At 35.2% G+C, this 18,826-nt stretch overlaps 1 protein-coding gene across 2 annotated transcripts in view; it reads right to left on the bottom strand.

Annotated features, from left to right (window-relative positions):
* LOC137931477 (terminal nucleotidyltransferase 5C) overlaps positions 1 to 18,826 on the bottom strand; it is a 318,339-nt gene that overhangs the window by 35,512 nt on the left and 264,001 nt on the right. The window contains exon 1 of one of the 2 annotated variants that reach the window (XM_068774866.1): positions 8,418 to 8,642. The exons of the other annotated variant lie outside the window; for it this stretch is intronic. Within the exon in view, the coding sequence (XP_068630967.1) occupies positions 8,418 to 8,489 (72 nt within the window). The 5' untranslated portion in view covers positions 8,490 to 8,642. Of the gene's footprint in view, positions 1 to 8,417; positions 8,643 to 18,826 lie in introns of those variants that run through there. 2 annotated transcript variants of the gene reach the window in all.

Below are 18,826 nucleotides of genomic sequence, written 5' to 3'. Positions count from 1 at the left end.
GAACTTTTTCCAAGACAAGTGGCAAACAGTTGTTAGTGTACCACTCTGCATTAACCGTTTTCTGATCCTCTAAGACAACTGTCGCGTAATGACCTGTCTTTCCGAAGAACGAGGCCACCATCTTTTTAACAACACTTCGACCTCTCTTCACTTTAGTTGGCAACTCTTCGGAAGGAAACACCCACTGAGCAGACTGTCTTTTGGTTTCCGGATCATAACAGTAAATCCAGCTTTCGTCACCCGTTAGTATGTCGAACACAGCATTTGAGTCACCTCCGTTAAATTTTTGGATCATTTCTCGGCACCAATCAACACGGCGGAGTTTTTGAGCCTCGGTCAAATTATGCGGTATCCAGCGGGCACAAAGCTTCCTGACCACTAAATGTTCATGGAGGATTTTGTGCACTTGACTCATACCTATGCCTAGACTTGTCCGAATCTGCTGATAGGTCACTCTTTTGCCAGTCTCTATCATACGCCGCACAACACTGATATTGTCTTCAGTCGTCGCTGTAGAAGGCCGTCCCTCACGCAAATCATCGGTGAGATTAGTTCGACCACGTTTGAACTCATTAAACCAGTTGTAAACTGTGGCACGAGATGGGGCTTCATCGTGAAAAGCCAATCGAAGTCTATCATAACTTTCTTGTTGACTTATATGACATCGAAAGTCATAAAAAATCATTGCACGAAAATTTTCTCGGCTTAAATTCATTCTGACGTGCACAGACAATTTTCAATTTGCCGCCAAATCGTAAAACAAATGACAAATGAATGAAATGTATACTCAATATTATTGGTAAAGAGTTCTATTTTAAAAATTTAAACTTATTTTTTTAATATAATGCTTTTAAGTTGCCAGTTCTAAAAACTTTCAGTTTGGCCCTCGTATTGTTAGATATATGTATGTATTGGTGCTGTATAAACTAGTTGTTCAATTAATTATTAAACTTGATGAAAATGTAAACGATTTCATTGGATGTTAGCGACCTCGATTAAGGCTTGCTCCTTTGCATACTAATGACGTCCTAGAGCATCCCTGTGAGGCAACGCTTGGCACTGGAGGCGGCCGAATAAATCTTAATCAACGAACATCTCAAGGCGCCGCAATTCGACACGTATACTCTCGGCTGGTTTTCGAACGCATTCCGCTGTCACTGTGACGTAAGACGTCAAAAAATTTGGCGCGTAATTTTTTTTTTTGAACGAAACTTTTTATAAATTTATGTAGAGTTAAAAGTTTGTTTACCAGTGCTGTAAATTATATCATGGAGATAATTATAAGAGTTTCGTGCTAAATAACACCTTTGTCGATTATTTTTTATCTATATCTCAGTGACTACAATGTATTGGCTTTTTTTAATAATTCTAATTGTTTTCGCTAGTGTTTTTTTTTTGCAATATTTTTTTTTCGCAGACAGTTGGGAGAGGGTTGCCGCTATTTGATACGGATCTTTCTTCTACCAGCTGCGAGGCACGACAGCGTTTTATAATTTTTTACAATTTTTTTTACACAATTTTCTCTTATGGGTGAATACGGCTAAAATTTATACATAGTCTTTAGTGTCAATATTTCACATGAACTCTTTATCTACAACCAGCTTAGTAACAGATACGTAAGTATGACTCCATAAACAATACATATGTATATTTTAAACGATATATGAAAAAGATATAGTATGTTGAGATGTGGTCGCTTCTTATTTTCAGGCGATGGACGCCCACTGCAAGGCATAAAGGCCCCGCACAGAGATCATCACGATGAATGGTCCCGCGCTGCCTTCGTCCAGTACTTTCCTGCGACTTTTACTATGTTATCAGTCTACCTGTTGGCGAGCCTACTCACGCCACGTCTACCTCTCATGGTCACACTCGACCTTCTGGCTTCAACGGCCATCTATTGCACGAGAAATGTACCCTACTCACTATTCCTTCAGACAAGCAATTATTTGAACTATTTCAGTGATTCTATTTCTTTAACGGATTTCCACACAGTGAAACTCTGAGTATAGCCCTCTCTATTGTTTCACCCATGTCTGAGTGGTTAAGAATTAAAAGAAAAAAAGGCGCAAAGTTCTTTCGATAATTTCGAAATTTGAATAGTATGCGAAAAGTTTTTTTTTTTTCAGAAAACATCTGAATAAAAGTACAAAACATGTATATTGAATCTAAATATTTAAAATTAAACACATTTTGTATTCAATTCTTGATAATTATTTACAATGTGACGAATAAACGAAAAGCATTTCTTGTAAATTCTACGAGATGCCGGTAAGTTAATACTATAATAATTAAAAAAAATTAAATGCAACTCTGGTATATTTATTGAGAGCTACAGATAATCAGTTGTTACAGGTTGGTCACGCTATATAAATGGATATAGTGTACAATATTAAACGTAATTATAATGCTTAAATAAGTTATGTTAAAAATCCTAATTTATAAATCAATGGCATTTATAGTATTGATAACAAATTATTTTGCTTTTGACGTTAAAAAAATAACTTTAACAATAATTATACCAACACTTACTAGATACTTCTACCATGACACGACTTTGTTTCCTACTTGAATGTATGAAATATAGTTATAAGAAGGAAACATAAATAAAATTTATTAAAAGTATAAAACAAAAAGTATTTTAAAATTGTTAACTAACAATATATATCTTAAATATATGCATAAAACGAAAAACATATCTTCGGATTTTAAATAGCAATAACGTAATGCGTTTATCTTTAATTTAAAAAACGCATTTATATTTATAGTCTGACCACAGATTAAATAACCTAAATATAATCATCATTCAAAGTGATAATATAATCGTATAAAAATAATTTAGGCTGCGACTGTATTTTATATATAGGTAACATTTATAATTATGGTAAAGTTGGCACCACTGTTATCAAATGTAGTTTGAATATTAAAACATTTAATACGCATTTAACCTTGAAAACAAATAGTGGGTATAGAGATAATACATATAAATAACATTGAAATTGAAAGTAATTTAAAATTAGAAAGGTTTGCATTGAAACAAGGACGCGTAATGTCGGGTAGGTCGATGAAAGATCTAATCTAAGGATGGCAACACAGAACACATTCTATTTCATTTTTCGAATTCGTAATCGCATTGCCTTGAGAGATGCAATAACAATTTTATATCTTCAAATATATCTATTAAAACATTCTATTTAATTTGTTTTTGCAAGTCAAGTTTACTTATATTTTTAATTTTCTGATCAAAGGTATACCTGGAGAAGGTGGGAAAACTGCAGTCAGTTGGGTTCCAGCGCAGTTGTCCATGGGAATAAAAGGGAAGATTCTTCTCCAAGACGAGGTTACAAATGCATTCTCAGGAGTTTGTCACAAAGCAATGATGGAGCAAAATCGTTGGGGTTTTGTCCAGTCTGGGGGACTCATGATTTTGGAGTATAGCCCATAGACCGGCATAGCAGGATATCCACATGCAATGTGGTCCGACAAATTTAAGAAGTCTCTGGATGCACTAAGGACACAAGTAATCAAGCCCATTGGCTTGGCTGACCAGCTTATTGTGCAGAAGAGTGCCGTGGGTTAAGGTTCTGGTTCTGGTCTCCAGCGTATAGTGTACAGGCAATACAAGTAATCTGGATACATATCACTTCCCACGAGTCCTATTGGAAATGGAGGCCTATATGCAACAATGGACGAAGTAAAACAAAATAAATTTTACATGTCTTTATAGGAACCTAAAGCAACTACTTATAGAATAATTGGTGTATGAACAAAGAAAAAATGATTATCAAAAGAAGCAAATTATACTTGTTGTAACAGCTCCTAATAGATACCGGACTATCTGTATTTCGTGTGACAGAGATAACGCTCTACGAAGCCGAAATTAGCCGATTGTCTCTTTCCAAAAGTTAGATGTACAATGTTTATCGTCGGCTACTGTAAAATAAATATACACTATATGACAGCTATTTTGCTAATAGCATATATAGCAAGGTTACGGAAATAAGTTATAAATTTAACGCAAAACATGTAACAATAAAAAAAAAACATCAAGACAATGAACGTGATGCAAAACCTTGATACTAAATATATTTAACAATTAACTTTTAATAAATTTCACATTCACCTCGACACCGTTAAATTTATTATTGTTTTAATGGCTTTAAAATATTTTACGGCATAACCTTACGTAACCGATTTATATATTTAATATTTACACTGTCAGTTCCATATTTTTTATTTAAATATACTAGCTGTGCACGCGACTTCGCGTGGTATTTTAAAAAAAGTTAATAAGTTCATTTTTATTTTTCTGAAATAAAAGTAGACTAAGTTACCACTTATAACATCAGCTGTCTGCCAGTATAAGTCCAGTCAAAATAGATCCAACCATATCAGAGATTAGGTACAAACAAACAGATAATTTGGTTTTTACATATTAATGTAATTCCGGTGTATGTACATATACATATACCATATGAAATGGCTATTTTAATATTACAAACAGACACTACAAATTTATTTATTTGTATCGATTTAACTATATCTGGAAGGCATATGAAAAATAACAATAAATGCGATCAAATTATAGTTTCTTATTTAATAATTTAATTACACTATTTACACTTATGATAATTTACACCGATCACTTATGTACATGAGAATAAGGCCAGAAAAGCGAAATTGATAGAAACAAGATTCAGAATGGATTTTTTTTTTGACCAGACTGTCACTGTTGTCCAAATGGCATTAGCTATTTTCGTGGGATGAGATGGCAGGGAGCCTAGCCTAGGACCTCTTTTAAAGTCGCGATGTTCGCAGGCTCCCCGGAGGGGGGGGGGGCTATATATATTTATATATATATAGGCTCAAAGGCCCCACAAGGTAATGTCGGGCTGTAACTCGTCAATATCCGTTTAGCATTCCGATACAAGGCCGTCTGAGAGAATAGCATAAACAATAGCATCCTTCACGCTACCAGAATTCCGAACGCACCCTGGTCATTTTGTGATCACATAACACTTGACAATTTGGTTCTGATGAACACTATCAAGCAAATTACATCATTGTCACCATCTTTTCAGCCATAGGACGTTTACTGTTCGACATTAGACATCTCCCTCATGGATTTCCAATGACTGGTTGGTCATCCGTCGACCTGAACAATGCCAGACCGTGGTCTTCACTCCCGAACTTTAAGACCTTAGACCAATTTAACAATCCGGCGAAACATACTAAATATTTGGGGGACCGGAAAGTAATGTCGTGTCTGTCGACATATTTTACAGTAAAAACCGATTGATTTTTACCGTTCCGGTAAATTTGTATACTACATGGCTAAATATTGTTGATAACGAAAGTAAACATATATATATAGAAAATAAAAACTTGTTAAAATGTGGTAGTGTGAATTTAACTTAAGGCGACATTACTTTCCAGTCCCCCCTAATGCATACATTCTTTTGTTTTAAATAACAATTACTCGAAAGAAGTATGTCGTGTTATTTTATATTCGCGTTCTAATGCCGCGATACCTGTTTAATATATGTCGCATTAATAATAAAACTCGTTTCGTTGTCAGCAATATACACCCGGACGTTGGCGCTGTCCCGGCTGGTTCTTGCAATAAAGCTAATAATTTCACCGAAAAACTCATTCAAGTATCTTTATCTCTATAACCAGTTCTGTAATAAATTTAGAAAAAATCACAATGCCCGTGGAAATCATTTTAAACAGGCGAATGCGTAGCTCATTTTCTGTTAATTAATATATGGTACAATCTATACAAAACAATAATAAACGTTATAATAATATAGAATAAAAATCGTTTTTAAAATTCGAATGACACATTACAATTAATTATTGTTTATTATCTGTCCCTGCAAAATTTTACAGCCAGAATTTAATGGCCAGTCGCATTCCAATTGAAAAATAATGTAAGATATTTCAGAGTTATCACTATATACAGAATGATTGGAAAATGAGCTATTTCATCCTTATCTAACCAATACTTGTATATATTATATATAATATAAATTTAATTTGAATTACTTATATAAAATTATATATATAATCGTATTATTACCTACATGATTACTTGTATGATTACATTTAATAAAATAAATAAATTAAAAAGGATTTAAGAAGTCGGTACATCTTTGCCTCGATTTAAAAAAAAAAAACATGGAACATGTAAATGAGGACTTCGCGACAACTCCATTGAACATTTTGTAACGATCATTTATTTAAAATATTTTAAATATTCTTACATTATAATGTATTACTAAAAGTATTTTTTTTATTTAAATACGACCACCAGTAAATGATGTGAAAAAGAAAATATCTCTCTATAAAAAAGTTTTTTCGTTTATGAAGTACCTCTGTTATTATATTTGAACATGGCAACATTAACAAAAACTTTTGTGTAAACTTTTATATAAATGTTTTATTAATAACTTTTATGTATATCGGACAGTAATAGTCGAGAATTTATAATTTTGAGTGCCTTTCGATTATTTCAATAAGAAAGTTCCTGATTACATTACCGAACAATTGCGTCATAAAAAAACGTCAAAACATGTGCATAGTTTAAAAGTTAACTACGTGGAACGAATAAAAAAACTGTGAATAGAATAAATATATTTTAATAAAAACGTGTTTGAATTTCATTTCTTTAATCATAATTTATCATAAAACTTTCATTTATATAATTTTACAAATAATCACACAAAGATGTACAATATGTTCTATAATATTTCAATAATTGTTTTTCATTATTTATACTGTTAAAACTTCTAATGAACTTCAACAAATATAAAAGTGTTCTAATTAGCCCGTATGACTTTCTAATCATGACATAAATATTACGTAAATATAATAATAAAAATCAAATTCGCGTTGTATCTTAAAAATTCTGTACAGGAATTGTTTTAGGAAGTATTAAAAACCTACCGATCATTTTTTTTTTATATACTGCCGGATACATGTTGTTGGAAATTTTTTATGACAAATTAAAAAGGTAACACGTAAAATAAAAAAAGTAAAAAAATAAAGTTCTCGAAATTTGTTAATTTATTCACAAATTCGTAAACGCTAATCGAAAAGATAAGACAACTGAATAATCACACTTTATGCGTCGCGCTAGTCACATACGATACATAAAGCGCAATAAAACGTACAAGATCCATCGGACAATGATTTAAAACTAAAGTTTATCATAACATTTCACTACAATAGCGTCTAGTTATAATTTTATAACATAAATAGCATAGTTACTTCGTCAGAGCTATATATTTTTAATCTGGATCGAAATGGAACATTAAAAATTAATCGAAACGTCACGTTGCTTTAAATGATTTTTGTAATGAAACAATAAGTCATTTGAAAGATGAACTATGGCTGATGTAAATGCAAGCGTTCTCACGTAGTGTCGAGGTATAAAAATGTGTCACAAACAACTGATAAGGACACCACTTCCGCTCGGTTGCACCAAGTTTTCACCGCGCCGTAGAAACCGCGGTCCGTGGCGACAGCGATATGCATATCTAATACCACGCTTACATCAACAACCGACCTGGTCGCAATACAGCCCAAATTTAAATTCCACAACTTAGAAATCTCAAATATTTTCAAACATACTATAATTTAAATCATATAATAGCTTCACGGTGAAATCGAAAATATTTACTGGCAACTCTATATTTACATATCAGAATAAATATAATTAAATATTTAATTTAAATAACGAACAGGAAATCCACAACCGCCGCAGAACAAATTTTAACGAATCGATGAATATTTATAAATAGTTAATTTTCGTACGTTTGTAAACAGAAATAGGTGTTCTAATAACCTAATGAAAATTTTAAAAAAGGTTATAAATTTAAATTATAATAAAGAAAAGTATGAAATCGTCTAAGAAATAATATTCTAGGTGCAGTTTTGATTATTTCGACGCTTGGACTGTAATGTTAATCTATTGACCGAAAGTTTAAATAAAAAGCCAGTTATGTGGCTGTAGGCGTTACACTACGAAATGGGACAGCATATAAAATATATGAAATACCTACATAAGAAATTATCAAAATTTTGAAACGGGAACGTTCGTTTAACATATACTTTCGTTTTCTCTAGTTATAGTTTTTGCATAGAACCAATATCTGATCTGATAACGAAGATGTATTAGATTGTAAAGAGTTGTAGAGCTCTCGGTTATATCGGGTGGGCAATTGAATGCAATCTATCTGCAATTCCAAATACGAAGGCGCGCGAGCCGATCTCGTAAAAGCGCATATCTTGGAATACGCGAGATCTCGTGACGCGGTGGACACCTACGCGCGCTAAATAAAGCGTAAATTTTTTCACTAACACGGAACCGGGTTGGACCAGCGCCATGCCCTGCTATCACATGACGAACTTACCTTCATGTCATCGAGCATGTCGCAGACGGAGATCAGGGAAGCGGTGTCGGGAGTCACTTTGATTACGCCCATTTTGAAGTCGGAGCACTGCTGGAGACACGGAAGGCCTAGAGGACCGTTTACGTGCTGATACGAAGTAACAAAAGTTCAGAAACTTAAGACGCGTAGTTTGTTTTAGGAACAACGCGCGCGAGACGTACTCACGCCGTGACCGAGCCGCGCGGACTGAAGCGAACGACTACGGCTCGGCGCGCCAGTGAAAGGGTCGTGACGTCACGCGCGATAACACCGCTGCCCCCCGCGCCTACCTGTTGCTATATCGCCCGTCCTCGTCGCGCTCCCTGCCGGCCTACATCCATCTCGCTCTCGAGTTGACAGCTAGTAAATATATCACACCAGCGTAGCGTAGTACGCGTTGTGATTTAAAAGTTGGTATTGTTACCTTTATTTATAAATGTTTTAAAGAAGTGCTATATTAATTCATTACTAATTATTAATTTATTTAGCGGTAATATTCCCTTTTTTGGAAAGACCACAGCAATTTCAAATTCCTCTACAATAATGTTTTTTTTAGTCTTGAACAATCGGTAATCTATTACAATACAATGCAGTGCTACCGAGACATTTACTTATACTATAAGCATGTCCCATTAGTCTTGTAATTTCAACAGAGATTACACTCGAAAAACAGGAATGTTATATTATGACTGTTTTAGATATCATTTTTTTTGGAAAAGATTTACACATAAATTTCTTTAAAACCTCAGAACACAACCAATGCGTTTGAAGGATTGCATACATCTGGTCACTGTGGCACTTGACTTTCTAATTAGGAACCATTTGGTTGGTAACGGGGCGTGGTTAGACCGGCGGGCATTGATTTGCGTTTTTATATTATAGTTAAAAACTCACAAGGTGGACAGACTAGACAGGGTTTTGTTAAATTCAAATAATGATAATGACCGGAATCGCTGTTTATACGGTTTAAACGCGCGGTTATAGTTCAAAAATACCTAGAATTGTATTATATATGTTTATAGCACATGTCATAGTGAATAATGACAGCGATTACCTACACTGGTGTTAGCGTTCAGAAATGTGATTTAAAAAAAAAACTATTGCATATTTTTTTCGGCCACCGTCCGGACAAAGCCAGGCAGAGGTCGGCTAAAATTAACAAGTTTTTCGGCGGCGCGGACTAGATTAGTCTGTTGCGCTGTCCTTGACCTTTTGTGCGTTTCGCGCCATTATGTTCGTTCGAAATTCGAATTGCGCAACCGCTGTCACACAGATGTCAGATTGGTGGCGGGCTGATTAATGAAGTCATTCGCACTTCCAGGAGAACTAACAAGTAGTTCTGTTTATAATCTCTTACGGATGTAAAAAGATTTGCATAGAAAATATTTTGTTTATAACCTCATGCAGATGTACAGTTTGTTTAAAATTTATTGCGCATAAGTGAACTCTGCAGAGAGCTTTTCCTTTCAATCTCTTACGTAAGCGAAGAGAATTTTGGAAAGAACTTCTATTTCCAATCTTTTCCAGATGCAAAGAGAACTCTGCAAAGAGCGCTCTGTTTAAACTTTTTTACTTGTGAAGGGAACTTCCTTTTTTGACAATCTCTCGTAGATGCAAAAGAACTCAACGTTTAAAAATTATTCCATTATGATGCACATAATATTTTATGGAATACAGTTCACAGTACATTGCGTTTATTATTCTCTATATCGGGGATTCCTGCATTAGTCCAAATTGGTTCGTGTGGATAGCGAACAGAACAAATGGCTGCTGAAGTCTTAAGGTAATGGATTCAAGACCTCCGCTCACAGATGACCTTATTAAGGTGATCAGTTGGAGCTGATGTTGGTCACTTTCAAACTGTTCTAGAAATCTTCACAGGAGGTCTGTGTTCAGCAGAGGAATTCCTTCGACTGATGATGATTTAGTTGTTCGCATACTTTTTTATAAGGATTGTAAATATTTTTTTTTACATTTCCTCTACCTTCCCCAACCGTCTAGAAATCTCGATTGAATAATATATTTGATGGCTTGATCTCTTATTCACACGTCAAATGTCACATTTAGTGTATTAAGGAAAAAAAAACTTGAAATAGGATTATTTATGGATTTGGTCTCCGAGATATTAGATGATTTTGTAAGAGATATCCAAAATAATTTAGAAATCCCCGCTTCACAACTTTAATAAAAAATCACATAAATTAAATATTCAATATCGTTTTTTTACAGTATATTAGGTAGCATAAATACAATTCTCGTTTTCATTACAATTTGCTTTTCCTATCAGTTGATTATATGATAACATTCGCGTTCGTCGATATTAAAATTAGAAATATATATAACATTTAATAATACACTTTCGTTATTTTGTATATTAATTTGGAACTTTGCTAGCCAGTGGCGGGCTGTGACATTGATAACGCTTATCACTACATTTCTGTTTGTTACGTACCAGTGACCAAGCACAACTGAAATATTAACATAGCCTGTAGTATAATGAAGCAATGAAACAAATATTTAAAAGGCCTAAGTACTTTCGAAAAGTCTAGACATTGATATATTGACCAGTGGTAGCTCAACGGTAAAACTCGGAAACAATGTTATGCAATCAATACTTTAGCATCAGTAACAAAGAATGGCGACACACAAACAAGTTTCTAAAGGATGGTAAGCAGCATCTTCTGCGTGCCATAACACCTGCCAAGGTTGGCGATTATGGCATATCCATAGATATCTTGGCAGAGGCATTTATATATGTTTTACACATAGTATTATTGGTCCAAATTTGGTCGCTAAACCACTGCCTGGTTTCTTTCGAGAAGAATCTGATAAGAAACTCAATGGTTACTCTTGTCTCATCTTCTTCTTCTGGTCTGATCTTCTATTGGTCACTTGAGAGTGACCACAATCATAATCACAAGCCTGTATGTCTTCTATATAATTTTTAATAATATGGTTATTGAACAATCTTTCTAAAATATAAGCCTATGAATTCTACAGAAGATGGTATGCTACTCTTCCAAGGTCCAGGAAGACAGGAACTCAATTTTTCTGATATTTGATTAGTTGGGTGTTTAAATAGAACAAAACGTCGGTAAATCAGAATTACGGGTATGAAGCTTACTAGCGCCATCTAGTAGGTTTTAAAGAAAATATGATAAAACAGTTGCATGTGTTTACTAAATTCTTTCTAGGATAAATTTAAAATAGTGTATTGGAATGATGAAGGATATCTATCTTCAAAAATATTGGTGATAATAATGCTTGGGAATGAATTATTCTACATACTGTATATGTCTGTGAAAGCAGTAACAAAGAGAAAAATCATCATCACATGTTTGTTTTGGGTTCCTCTCAGATTAGAACTTGTTTAGAAACCTTGTAGCTTATACGATGCAGTATAAAGCTCTTTTGATTCTAGTATCTATCTAAATGGACTCTCGTGTCATTATTAAGTAAGACAAGGACAATTATATAGCTACTTCCGCCAATGCAGCAGTAGTCGTGCAATAAAGTGCACCGCCCGCCAGCCCGCTGATAAATGCGTCTACTACTCTGTGTTTGGCACTAATCGGTGTAACATTACTCCCGTGGATGGCCCGTGGAGAGGTGAAACACATGTTGAGTGATTTAACGGTGCTAGTTGTGTAATTCGCATTGTTTACCGCACGCGCATTTATTAGCGGGCTGGCAGGCGGTGAACTTTATTGCACGACTACTGCTGCATTGGCGGAAGTAGCTATATATTGGTTCTTTTCTTACTTAGGATGGACTTCCGCAAAACAACGCCTGAATCCATTAGATACTTGTGTAATTATTGTTATGACGTGTACAAGTTAATACTATAAATCCAGTGTATAATAAGGAAAAGAAGAAAGAATGAGTAGCATTTTGAACTGGCATTCTGTAGGACACATACAACGCAAGGCAGGTAGCTGGTGTCTTAAGGTGGTGATCACAGACTAGCAAACTCAGGTTAGAAGTTTCGCCCACAAGGTGAACTATGTCAAAGAGATATTTATCCAGCACTGAACGTATATCACTGAAATAATGATGATGAAAACTATAAAAATGGCGGATGTAAAAATGTTACGTCAAAAAGCGAACTGGCGATCATCGTGTTTGTGTTCATATTGTTACAGATATACGCTCGATGGGAAATCATATTTTTTTGTCGTCGTTTTGTCACCAATTACCTCTTTTGTGTGTAGTGTAATCGCTTCTAGTAAATTGTAACGAGTTTTTCCTCCGTTTAGATATACCTGCAAAAACCGATGTATTTTTATTACCAATTCTTTATATAGCGTAATTGAAGAACGATGACGTACGTGTTTAAGACTTTTCTCGGAATTATTACAATAACACAGATTCATGTGTTTGAACATGTTTCGTGTTGTTTTCATTGTAATTTGTCCCACGTTTGAAGTAAACATGATTCTAATTCGCTGTTAAATTTGGCCGTTCAAGGATTCTTCGCATGACGTCACTATTGATTATTATTGGTGATATTTCAATCATACAACCTCCGCTACTAGACGTAAGCCTCCCAAAGAATTTCAATATGACCTGTTGTAAACTGTCTGCATCCATTGCCTTATAACCTTGACAAAGTCATCTTAAATATCCAATAGATTCAGGCGTTATCTCATGGAAGTCCATCCTAACTAAGAAAGGGACTAATATATAGCTACTTCCCCTATGCAGCAGTAGTCGTGCAATGAAGTGCACCGCTCGCCAGCCCGCTGATAAATGCGACCGACCAGTGCCTTTGTTGGCACTGGTCAGTCTAGCATCTCTTGAATCTTGAAGATGCTCTGTGGAGGGGTGAAACACGTGTAGAATAGACTAACGGTGGTAGTTGTGTTTCGCATTGTTAACCGCACGCGCATTTATCAGCGGGCTGGCGGGCGGTGCACTTCATTGCACGACTACTGCTGCATAGCGGAAGTAGCTATATATTAATCCCTTTCAAAGTAATGTTACCCTATTTCGAACGAATGTCATATGCTGCGTTTGCTAGCCCGTGGTCTCAATTCCAAAGCCTTAAGCCCTCTGCGGTCGTGTGTTCTAAGCTACTTACCAATCCGCTGCATCATTTAGTTTACTTTTTTTTGTCTTCGAATTTTCTCATTCTTGATCAAAAATTCCGAGAATAGTCCTCTTCATGGCTCGTTGAGCGATTGTCAGCTTGTGCTTGAAGGACCACGTTTTAGAGTCGCAAGCTATACCTTATTCCTGATTGTAGAGAAATGTCGAGTATATGTCCTCTCCATGGTGCGTTGAGCGACTGCTAGCTTTCCAGTGAATCCCAGAGTGAAAGACCACGTTTCAGAGTTGCAAGGTGTAGCTTGTAACAAACATTGGTCATAGATTTTCGTCTTCAAGCACTGAGGAACACGTCCAATAGGACGGCAAGATGTTTGGTAGTTATTTAAACATTGTCCACCCGAGTTACATTCGATGATTGATCTCTTTCGCAAAATTATTATTATTCACACTTTTTTGCACACCGTGTACAATAGAGGGAAAAAAAGAAACAATTGATATATATATATATAAGAGGCGGTCTTATCGCTCGAGGGATCTCTACCAGACAACCTTTGGATGAAGATGAGAGATATGAAGGAAAGAGCAGTTTAGGGTGTACATACATACATATATACATACATTCTATACATAAAGTTAAAATTAGTTTAACTGTTTTCAATAGGTACACGTTTTTAGTATAGTATATCATTTTATTAAACCTTTCCACCTCTACTGTTATGTGGCAGAGATATTTATAATAAAGGATTAGTAATATTTTACATTTTGATTTTTGTTTACATTATTAATTATTATTTATTGTATTTTTTTTCTATACTATCCGTTTTTTGGCTTTACTCTATTTCCTTTACATTATAATCTCAGTCTATCTGATAGAATATTCTATTCTACTTTCATTTCTTATTATTAAGTATTTTTTTCTTTGTCTGCTTGCCGCAGTATTGTGAAAAGTCTTGCGGCTTTTATGACTACTTTACCTCATACTAATTAATCTATTTTTAAATTATTCATTTATTCGAATCATATAATAAAAAAATCTGACGCCCAAAAAGCTATAAAATCGGAATTAATTACATCCAAAAAACATTTTTTATTCCATAGTATTAATAGTTTTTGTTAACCACAATCTAATTGAGCGTCAATAAAGCGTATTACATTTTAAATTACATTACTTATGCTATATAAATAACCAGATGTACTTATAAAAAAAGTAGTTAATCACACGCAACAGAACCTGTTTGTCAAACAAAACGAATTGTCCATTCGCGGAAGAAAATTCCAGTGGACGCTGGGGTCGAGACGCGGTTCGAACGGCCTTGCGTGAAACCGAAAGTGACAAGCGGACCCGTACGGAACTGGGTCGATTGCACTAGCCCCTGCACCCGGATCTCTTTGTCTTAACGACCGCGCCGCAAATACCGTCTTGTTTATCCACGTCGCGTTTTATTTGTTACTTTTTTTATTATATCGCTACTAGATTGATTATTACTCATATAGTTATTCTATTAACATATTTGGATATGATAATATATTATTTTTATTAACACTATTTGTACACCTTAGGATATAGACAAAAAAAGGAAACAATTCATATAGTACAAGAGGATCTCTACTAGACAACCTTCGGATGGAGATGAGAGACATGAAGGAGACGGCAGTTTAGGGTATACGTACATACAAATACATACATTAATATACACACATACATATTTATACACTACTAGATGATCCCGCAAACGTTGTTTTGCAAAAAAAAATTTTTTAATTTTCAATTTAAAAATAAGAGTTGATCGTAGAGGGGTGAAAATTTAGGGTTGTATGTATTTTTGTATGTTGTATCATAAAAAAATAAAAAAAAATTTCGTCAAAAAAATTAAAAAAAATTTTTAAGGTTGAACAACCCTTATCACTTAGGGGTATGAAAAATAGATAGTAGCCGATTCTCAGACCTACTAAATACGCATATAAAATTTGGTAAAAATCGGTCGAGCCGTTTCAGAGGAGTTCAAGTTCGAACACCGTGACACGAGAATTTTATATATTAGATACATATACGTTTACAATAATTATATAAATTAAAAAAATTAGGGACGTGCAAAGTGTATGTACCCACACCGTGTGTATCGACTCTTGGTCGCCACTTGAAAACCTTTCACCTCTAACGGCCATCGGATACACGAGCGATGTCCCTCCTGCCACTTCAGGCGAACAATTCTATCGTCACGATCTTATTTTGAAAAAGGATACTAGGGAAGAATTCCTCTCATACTGCAAGGAAATAATTAAAAGAGTGATACAAAAAAATAAATATTAAAGAAAATAAGAAAAATTTTAAATAGACAATAAGAAAAAATGTGATAAAAATGTAAACGAAAAGAGATAAACATAAAATGTAACATGTAATGAGGGAGGAATGAAAGGTCACAGAGTAAAAGGGTAAGATAGCAGAAATGTGGCATGAAAGAATAGATTGAAAGAATATGTGAAGAACGAAAGGAGAGAATGGAAACGATAAATAACTATGTGAAAAAATAAATTGCCCGTAAAGTCCCTGTTCCACCAAAGATAGGGGTACGAGAGGCCCCCAATAGCGGGAGCCATCAAAAAAAAAGGATCTTATTTTGAAAACATTTATTTTGAATTTTAAAATTCTATATACAATAGTCTGTATTGCAAGTCATAGTTGCCAATGATATAAATTACTTTAATCTAAATAAAAAGAGACAAGTTAAATAAAAAAAATAAGTAGAGTATTTTAAAAGGTTTCCCGGTTGAACTTTTGAAAGTTATTTAACCTATCGTTGTTTCAAGGCATTACAGAAAAAGTTAATTATGAAAGCGCACACAACTGTCAAATAAATATTTAATTATTTTATATATTCAGGTTGATTGGTTATAGGTGTACAAAAAAGTTATAGAATATAGATAATAGAATTCAAAAATAGAATTCAAAAATCTTTAGTTTCAATAATAATTGTCATTATGTTATTTATTATTATTGAAACTAAAGATTTTTGGATAGGTTTTACCATACTTTTCGTTTCGGACCATAGACACTGCAAGGTATATTTCTCTCCCAAAGTTAGATATAGGGATTTGCAATAATCGCCACGATTGGTAGGCAGGTTAGCCATGAACTGTGGTATTATGGTACGCAGAATATGCTGCTGTCTATTTTCTGGAAACTTATTTCTAAGGGGTGGCAATTCCATATAAATAAATCACAAAATGTGATTTATATAAGGTTGTATTTTGGGAATCAAACTCGTACCTATGATCGCAACTCTTAGTCCTCTACCGCTGGATTACCACTGATCATACCATATATCAATTGACCGCAAATGTGCTATTAATTTTCCCTTTTAAACCTGTAACTTAACATCCCGTATGTTACGAAGGCATTTCAAAATCAAAATATTTTACTTTATTCGAATAGGCTGTTAAAGGCACTTTCGAATCGTCGATCAAAATAAATTGTCGGTATTGTCAGTCCTACCGTGTAGACTTATTCTCAGTTCAAGTTAATGCTGCTAGCCCGGGGGCTTTTACAGCTTCATCAGGACTGAGTTCAAAGAACGGAAGGGTTGGTGAACTTAAAAAAACTTAAAAATAAACAAAGGTTGACGGGCGCGTACCAGTTGCATGAAGTTGTTCGCACGTAGTAAACCGCTCTACCCGAGTAGAGCTGTGTAGTGTTGATGTTGTGTATGCAGCTTGGAACGGCAGCGTGGACCACAGGTGAGCCAAGGATGGATCCGGATCCAACTTCGGTTCACTCACGCTGTTAGGGAGCGGGCGGACGCTTACTAAAACGGGTGTTATGGTGTGACGAGTAGAGTTTAGTTCTGTTGTGTATAACCCGGCTTCCTGTCCAGATTGTCGCAGATGCAGCTGTTCTGCTGACAGTCGGCGAGAAACTCAACAGTTGCACTTTACAAATATAGTTTTATAAAGAAACCGCGACAATAATTAGCTTCCTGAGTGACCATCAACAAGAGAGCTAAATACGCAAACAGTTGTTTACAAAGGATATATTAATTTTATTCAATGCCTTGGTGTAGTACTATATAAATTACGATAAAAATATATTGATGAATCGGTGTTCCAAAATTGTACACACATTCCAGTGTTGCCAACCGAACGGTACGTGTGATAAGAACGGCGGCACAATGTGGGATGCACCAGCGAGCAGCGTGTCGTAACGAATGCCTGTAAACTATAAAAGCCTAGAAAGAAGTACGCATGCCTTTCGTTGTGAAATCGTGGCAGATAATACGGCACGGAGCGGCGCACGTCGATTCAAATACACTTGTTTTATTTGAAATATTTTAGACTTTATATACAGTTACATGAAGTTTATGATCGGTTCTGAAATATACAGAAGTTGAGAATAACGTTAATTTTACCATGAACTTAGTCTGGCTCCCCACCATGTGGATCGACGACATAGTTTAGATCACAAGAAGAAACAACGCAGAACCGGTGATCGTAGCGATCTTTTGATGAGGTCTATATCTTGTTGTGGACGTCCATCTGCTGAAAAGATGAAGAATACCATGGACAGTATATTCCACCAGAACTAAGTCGAGACCAGATGCTCTGCAATATGCTACCAACTAGTAAAACAGATGACATCGATAAACTAATTGTAGAAAAAGAGTCTAAAGTGTATAATAGATTCAGGCGTTACTTTGCGGAAGTCCATCCTAAGTAAGAAAAGGACTAATATACAGCTACTTCTGCTGTATATTAGTCCTTTTCTTACTTAGGATGGGCAAATAGTCGTGCAATAAAGTGCATCGTCCGCCAGCCCGTTGATAAATGTGCATGCGTCAAATAGCACTCGGTGTTTGGTACTAATCGGATGCTCCATGGAGGGGTGAAACACATGTTGAGTGATTTAACGGTGGAGGTTGTGCAACGTGCAAAAAGAGCCTAAAGGTCAAATGAACACCTATATGCTAATCTGAACAAGGAAAATCAATAAATGGACTTTTAATTAAAGAAAGCAGTTGTTAAGATACTATGTAAATAGCTTGTCGTCGATTAGGACTAAATTGGAGCACGGATACATGGGTTAACGGTATAGGATTTTAGACAAAGAAAAGGAGACTGAAAGGGACTACAGACTCGCAGGTTCACGGTAGGCTCTTCTGGATATAGAAGGAGTGACTAAAAGAGACCGTAGGTTAACGGTCAGCGCTTCTGGATATAGCAGATGTGACTAAAAGAGATCGCGGGTTCGCAGGTTAACGGTAAGCGCTTCTGAATATAGCAGAGGTGACTAAAAGAGATTGCGGATTCTCAGGTTAACGGTAAGCGCTTCTAGATATAGCAGAGGTGAC

The sequence above is a fragment of the Battus philenor genome, unplaced genomic scaffold (assembly GCF_028537555.1).
Source record: "Battus philenor isolate CCGP_79_NKW_IND1 unplaced genomic scaffold, ilBatPhil1.0.hap1 SCAF_8, whole genome shotgun sequence".
NCBI classification, from domain to species: domain Eukaryota; kingdom Metazoa; phylum Arthropoda; class Insecta; order Lepidoptera; family Papilionidae; genus Battus; species Battus philenor.
This window is presented reverse-complemented; position numbering and strand designations above follow the sequence as displayed.